The sequence below is a fragment of the Physeter macrocephalus genome, chromosome 10 (genome assembly GCF_002837175.3).
Source record: "Physeter macrocephalus isolate SW-GA chromosome 10, ASM283717v5, whole genome shotgun sequence".
Lineage (NCBI taxonomy): Eukaryota > Metazoa > Chordata > Mammalia > Artiodactyla > Physeteridae > Physeter > Physeter macrocephalus.
Genome location: NC_041223.1, coordinates 72,542,556 through 72,549,898, shown reverse-complemented (window position 1 = coordinate 72,549,898; position 7,343 = coordinate 72,542,556). Strand labels below are relative to the sequence as shown.

Here is a 7,343-nt window from a genome sequence, read left to right as displayed (position 1 = left end):
TGGCCTCTTCCATTGCGGAGCACAGGCTCCGGACGCGCAGGCTCAGCGGCCATGGCTCACGGGCCCAGCCGCTCCGCGGCATGTGGGATCCTCCCAGACCGGGGCGCGAACCCGGTTCCCCTGCATCGGCAGGCGGACTCTCAACCACTGCGCCCCCAGGGAAGCCCTCCTGCCTTGATTTTTGTAGGAAGAGTCAGCTGTGTGTAGGAGAAGGACATTTGATGGAGATTTTTCTGCTCATTCATTTATTCATGCTCTGCTCCAGGGCCTGTGCTGGGTGATACGGGGACTCAGTGGGCAGTTGGGTCTGCTAGGGCTGCCTGAGGGGACCGTCGGAGCAGAGAAGGACAGCTAACTCAGGGAGGACCATGAGGGTTTTGGGAAGTCTTTCTTCCAGAAGGACCATCAGACTTCAGGAGCTAAGGCCATTAGTTGAATAAGGTAGTAAAGGCCTGGCACGGGAAAGGAATGTTCTGTCTCCCTCTCTATGTATCAGTCGATCATATACAGAGGAACAAAGGTCAGTGACGGCATGGAAAAGTACGAGTAATCAGGATTTTATTTCGAGTGCTCACTCTGTCCTAGGCCTTATGCGAAACCCATTACATCCAAGCATAGAGGTGAAGAAGGTTGGAGTCAAACAGAAGTGGCTCTGGTCCCAGCTCCACCGCTTACGAATCTTGTGACCTCGAACGATTGATTTAATGTCTGTAGAGCTCGGTTTTTCTCCTCTGTAACATGAGGATAGCAATAATACCAACGTCACAGCACGAAACCAGGTTTGCTCTGCAAACTCACCTTGCATGGTGTGTGGCGAGTGCGTAGTAAATGCCGGCTCATTTGTTCTATTCATTGACTGCTCTTCCGAAGGAAGCTGCAGTTTAGAAATGTGCCTGAATCACCGCTCGTTAGTGATGGCGCCAGGCCTGACAGCTGTCTGGGGGTGGGTGTCAGAGGCAGGCCGGAGGGGAAGGCGGGACCAGACCTCAAAGAGCTCAGGACATTGAACTTTATCACAGAGGCAGTGGGGAGCCTCTGTGGGACCTTAAGGTCGGACAGACAAGTTCAGATTTGCATTTTAGAAAGATGATTCTGGCAGCAAGATGCATGCAGGATGGTTCAGAGGAGGCGATGGCGGCAGCTGGAGGCCCGGCTGGGAAGCTGTTGCAGTTCCCAGAAGGAGCGGCCAGGGCGCAGGCAGGGGGGAGCGATGGGGTGGGCTGAACCGGAGCATTTAGCCAAAGGGGAGGGATGCTGCTGGGAGGTGTGGGAGAAGGAACGAGGCAGGGGGATTCAGCTGCCCGGGGCTTCTGGCTGTACTAACTTGGGAGATGGTGGCACCTTGGACCAAGATGGGAATCCCAGAGGCAGGGGCTTCGAACCGGGTAAGCTTGGGGTGCCTGTGAGACGATGGAGGGCAACGTCCACGTGGCAGCCGGACAGACGGATGCAGAGTCAGGAGAAAAGACAGGGCAGCAGATGTTGAGTTTGGAGTGGAAGGTGTGAGCGCCAGGGAGATCATTCAGGCACCCGTGCACCGTTCTGAGCACCCAGGTGAGGGATCCTCTCCCCGTGGGGCAGAGAGGGGAAAAGGCAGCCAAGGTCACCACTTTCAGGGCATTACACTCAAGTCCAAGGAGGAGACACCAAGCAAGACAAATAAAGGAAAACTGTAACTTCAGCTGTTGCTGGGTGCTAGCTATATATGGTAAAGTGTAAGGCGGCTGACTTACTGGATAATCTCTCGTGAAGAGCTGTAGGAACATTCATTTTTAAAAAGCACTTTACAGCTAAGCAAGCTAGTTATTGTAACCTCATAAGGCAGACTTATTTCACCATAGGAAAGAACCATAATGTTCTAAGAATAGAAGAGAAAAAGGCAATTACCCAAGACTGGGAGAACCTTTAACTCGGTCAGCCTTTAAGAGGGAAGCAATTAGGTAAGAGGAAGAAGTAAAAATGAGCAGATACTCAGAGACGGGGGAAAAGGCAAGTTCAGAAATTCTGAGTTTGGTCGGAGAGACAGGCACATGGGAACATGAAGACACTGTGCTGCTTTCTCCGTCCGTGGAAACATAGTGCACGTGAGGACACGACGCCCATGGCCCTTTGAGCCCAGGCACCCAGGGGGCACCTGCCGGGCAGGTGAGGGGCTCCGGGGCTGAGCAGGGTGGAGGTGGTGGAATGCAGTGGCTCAGGGAGCCCTCCACGCGGGGAGGACCCCAGGGGCATGCAGAGCGCGCCGCTGCGGAGGGGAGCGTGCAGGAAGGAGAAGGGGGGGCAGTAAGAGAATATGGGGGGGGTGTTCCTTTAGACAGAGAGGTCACCAGCCAGCACTTCCAGGCCTGTTCCCAGATGACCCTCAAAGTGGAGCCAAATCGGGTGTGGTGTTGAGAAAGTTTGAGACTCACTGGTTTAAGTACTAAGTTTTAGCAAATCAGCCTTGGCAGCCAGAGCAGGTGGGTGCGTGCCCCCAGGAGGTGGACTTCTTGCAGGAGGCCCGCGGACAAGGGGGAGGATGGCCTTTGAGGAGGTGGCTGGCGTGTTGTGTTTTGTCAGCATCACCCCAGGGGAAGCTGCCAGGCGTCAAAGTGGTCATTTTGCCCCCCGATAGCCAGTCCCAGAACAGTGAGGAAAGGGAGCCAGGGAAGCAGGCAGGAGCAAGGGTTGTGTTAAAGCTTGCCAGCTCCTCCCAAAGTGCTGGCTCTGAGCCCGTACAGACTCTTGAGCTGTCCCAGATCTGGGAGTGGCAGGACAGTAGACGCCCAGCCAGGTCTCTAGGTGACTCCTACACACGTTGATGCCACCTTCAGCAGGTGGTGTGGGCCCTGGCGAGCAGTTTTCAAACCAGCCTGATGATCTGGTTGCCCCTGGGCCCTACCGCAGGGCCCCAGAATAAAGTCTCTGAGCCTGAGAAGGACAGTGGTCACACAGTCAGCTTCTTATAGGGCTCTGCCAGGTTTGGGAGCCCTGTGCCAGGGTAACTGTTTTTTGGCCACACCGCCTGGCTCGCAGGGTCGTAGTTCCCCGACCGGGAATTGAACCCTCATCCTCAGCAGTGAAAGCACGGAGTCCTAACCACTGGACTGCCAGGGAATTCCCCAAGGTAAGGTTCTTTAAAGTATGCTTTTACTGGCAATTCCAGAGTACCTGATTCTTTTTCTCTTTTCCCTTTCTACCAGGCACTGGGAAATCACGAATTTGATAATGGTGTAGAAGGCCTGATTGATCCACTCCTCAAAGAGGCCAGATTTCCAATTCTGAGTGCAAACATTAAAGCCAGGGGGCCGCTGGCGTCGCAGATATCAGGACTTTATTCGCCGTATAAGATTCTTCCTGTTGGTGTTGAAGTTGTAGGGATTGTTGGATACACTTCAAAAGAAACCCCTTTTCTCTCCAGTCCAGGTATTTTATTCTTTTACAGCACTTGTTGCTTGAAAATAGATGCACTAAATCAGAGCTTGGCATTATTTTTCTGGACCGTTGGTTAAAGTAGGAACGTGTGGTATTGGACACGTGTGTTCTTAGGATGACACTGAAAAACCAGTCCAGTGGCTTCCAGTTGCCCTGAGTTTCTTCTTAAAGACATTCGCTCTCCTGCTCAATGAACTTCTTTGCTGACATAAACAGTATCTTCGTTTACTTCAGTGCATTCAGAATTGGACGAGAGGGCTGTTGCTATCCAGTGCTGAACGGTAGAGTCACTCACTGGAGGATGAGAGCCACGTGACTCACGCCCTTCTTCCTGTGGAGGCAGGGAGCCCAGAGCCAGGGTTTTACCTCAATTTACCTCATCTTTCCTTTTCTAATATGATTATTACATGTCCAGTTAACTCTGCTTTCTCTGTTTTTAGTTATTTATCTCTTGCAGTTTTAATGACTGTTGTATCTGGCTTTCTGGGAAATATATATACATTTTTGAATGGTCTTGTGTGTGCATGTGTGTGCGTGTATATATGTGTATATATATCATACAGGAGATATATATATATATCTGCTATATCTATATATACACAGACACACACACACACGTGTATATATATGTATAACCCTGAGACCATTCAGAAAACATTTTTGAGCCACTTTTAGAGGAGCACTTTGGCAGTAAAAACAAAAAGATGTTTTTTTCTAAATTATCCAAATCAGCGTGCTTTCCATATTTGAAGAAAGAAGGGAAATAAGCGTTTTCGTTAAGAATGAATGGAAAAAGGACATCTAATTAACAATTAGAAAAGTCACATGTTTGTTGCTGCTGTTTAAAATAGTTGCAGGCCGTCGGAAACAACGAAAAGATCAACGGTTGGCCCTGAGCAACTCTGGGGTCCAGAGGGTCCTGCAGGGCTTGGAGCCAGGGCTGGGCCGCTCTCCACGGCTGGGGACCTGGGGCTTGTCAGGCACCCCAGGAGGCAGGTGGACGTCTATCCCACGGTGACCAAGCCTTTGCACACGGTCACCGGCTGTTGCTGAGGTCATTGTGAAGCCACAGAGGGCAGCCACGGGCGTGATGAGTCACTGGCTTTTTTTTTTTTTAATATCTTTATTGGAGTATAATTGCTTTACACTGGTGTGTTAGTTTCTGCTGAGGCACTGGCTTTTGAAGTGTTTTAGGAGTGCTCTTCTGCCTCAAAGGGATGTGGTCCCCCCGGAGGGACCTGGTGTACAGTCTCGGGCTGCTCTCCACCACCCGGCCTGACCTCTTCCTCTCCCCACCCCTGCAAGACATCGCTGTGCGGGCTGATCAGACCTTCCCCGGGGCTCAGGGGATGCTGCCTCTCTGAACCGCCTGGGGCTTTCCTGCCAAGAGGCCAGGGTGGCGATTACAGAGTGAACCAATCACCGACACGGGTAGGGCTGGAGTAACGTGGCCCAGTTGCCGCAGGGCGCCCTCGGGTGGGACGCTTCTGCTGTTGGGTCCCCGTCACCCCCAGAAAACGCCTCCCCCTCGTCACATTTGCCCTCGCTCTGGGCTTCCTGCATGACTGGAGCAGCCTGAGGACGGAGCTGGGTCTCCTCTCCGTGAACATCTGGAACCCAGTAGAGTGGCCAGCTGAGGATCTTGGGCTAAAGATGTGGACGTGTTGAATAACTGAATAATTATGTGTCTCCATAATGTCTATTCCATCCAGGGTGTTTTGAGTTCATTTAAGGTGGCATGTAATTAACGCCATAGGAGAGTCATAAACAAAGTCAGGGAGGGAGAGGGAGGGGTTCCAGTGAGCAAAGGATGTGATGGCCGGCTTAGGGGTGAGGTAGACACGATGAAGACCTTGCTTGGCCTCTCCAGGGTGTGCGAAGCATCCGGGGCAAAAGGCATTCCAGGAGTGAGGTCAGAGCACCTGCTAGGAGACAAGCTCCTGAGGACAGGGACCTGCTGGGTGCCAGCATAGGGGAAGTTCCCAGTGAAAGTTGCTGGAATGAACTCGTGAGAGCAGGCAGGTTTGGGACCACAATCCCAAAGTGCCTGGGTGTTCAGTTTTCTGGAACATGAGTTCTAAGCAGAGAAAGCTAGAAAGGGGGGAGAGGACTGGATTGTCAGGGTGAGGAGTTCAGCATGATTTGGAGAAAAGCATTACCCTTCCCTTAATAGTCACCAATAAAGGGACTTCCCGGGTGGTCCAGTGGTTAAGACTTTGCCTTCCAATGCAGGGGGTGCGGGTTCGATCCCTGATCGGGGAGTTAAGATCCCACATGCCTCGCAGCCAAAAAACCAAGACATAAAACAGAAGCAGTATTGTGACAAATTCAATAAAGACTTTAAAAAAATTTTTTTAATAGTCACCAATAAAAAGATAGAAGGGGAGTGGGGTGGTGGAGAGACAGAGGGCTCCAGAACTCAGACCACCCTGTCTGGGACTCTGACAGCACCCCGTCTTAGTTCTTTACCAGGTTACAACAGACAGGGGCTCCGAAGGGGCCATGCTCTTTCCAGCAGCTCTCAGGAGAGAAAGGCTGCACCATGCAGGGACCAGAGCAGGAGCTGGGCAGGGCTGGAGCAGGACACTTGCTTCTCCCAAGGCCACAGTCCCAGCAGCCCGGCTCCCCCTACAGATCTCTGACCCCAAATCCAGCCTCATTTCCTCCCGTGTTGGTGATCCACAGGTATAATTTGTATTTCTAGCACATTTAATTTATTTTAGCTAGATAATGGACTTCCTCTCACTCCCCTCATGATATCCTGAAATATATCCCATGCTTTCTGTATGTGAGATGACCGATCCTGTGAGGTTTCTGATGTGTTAGGAGAATACATTCCTTTGTCCTCAGAGGCCTTTCTCTCAACTTTTTTCTTTCTTGTTGCCAGCCACACTGAAGTAGAGGACGGTAGCGTTGTCTGAAAGTCTCAGCAAACATTTATTCAGTTATTCATTCATTCATTCCCCTGAGAGCTTGCCTCTGTGCCAGGCACTGTTGTAGGCATCAGAGAGACTGACCCCAAAAAAAAGCCCTGCCCACTGGAGCTTCACGTTTAGTGGGAGAAGAAATAAATGAGGAAGATGTTTGGTGCATCAGAAGGTGATCAATGATATAGAGAGAAATTAAGCAGGAGACGGGGTGGCAAGTGGGGCATAGGGGTGAGTGCACCTTGTCGTTTTAAGGAGAGACTCGATAAGCAGCTCACAGAGATGGTGACATGGCACTGAGGGTGACCGGGGAGCCCTGAGCTTCTTGGGGTGACTGGCAAGAAGCAGATTATTCTTGATGGCCTCATGGCAGACAATGGTGGCCAAGCTGTTAGACCTCTTGATTTTTTTTTTGTTTGAAAAAAATCATCAATATTTATTTACTTTTTAAAAGTAAAGTAGGATTGGATAGATGATTATTTTTTTAATTGGAGTATAGTTGCTTTACAATGTTGTGTTAGTTTCTGCTGTACAGCAAAATGAATCAGCTCTATGTATACATATATCCCCTCTTTTTCGGATTTCCTTCCCGTTTGGGTCACCACAGAGCATTGAGTAGAGTTCCCTGTGCTATACAGCAGGTTCTCATTAGTTATAGTTGTTTTATGCATGTTAGTGTATGTATGTCAATCCCAGTCTCCCAGTACATCCCACCCTCCCTTTCCCCCCTTGGTGTCCATACGTTTGTTCTCTACGTCTGTGTCTTTATTTCTGCCCTGCAAACATCACCTCTTGATTTTTTTTTATTTTTTATTTTTTGTGTGTGGTACGCAGGCCTCTCACTGCTGTGGCCTCTCCCGTTGCGGAGCACAGGCTCCGGACGCGCAGGCCCAGCGGCCATGGCTCACGGGCCCAGCCGCTCCACGGCGTGTGGGATCTTCCCGGACCGGGGCATGAACCTGTGTCCCCTGCATTGGCAGGCAGACTCTCAACCACTACACC

General features: G+C 50.9%; 1 protein-coding gene across 1 annotated transcript in view; it reads left to right on the top strand.

The window, feature by feature from the left end:
- Nucleotides 1–7,343, top strand: part of NT5E (5'-nucleotidase ecto) — a 47,253-nt gene that overhangs the window by 13,331 nt on the left and 26,579 nt on the right. The window contains exon 2 of the mRNA XM_007111431.4: nucleotides 3,183–3,405. Within this exon, the coding sequence (XP_007111493.2) occupies nucleotides 3,183–3,405 (223 nt within the window). The remainder of the gene's footprint in view (nucleotides 1–3,182; nucleotides 3,406–7,343) is intronic.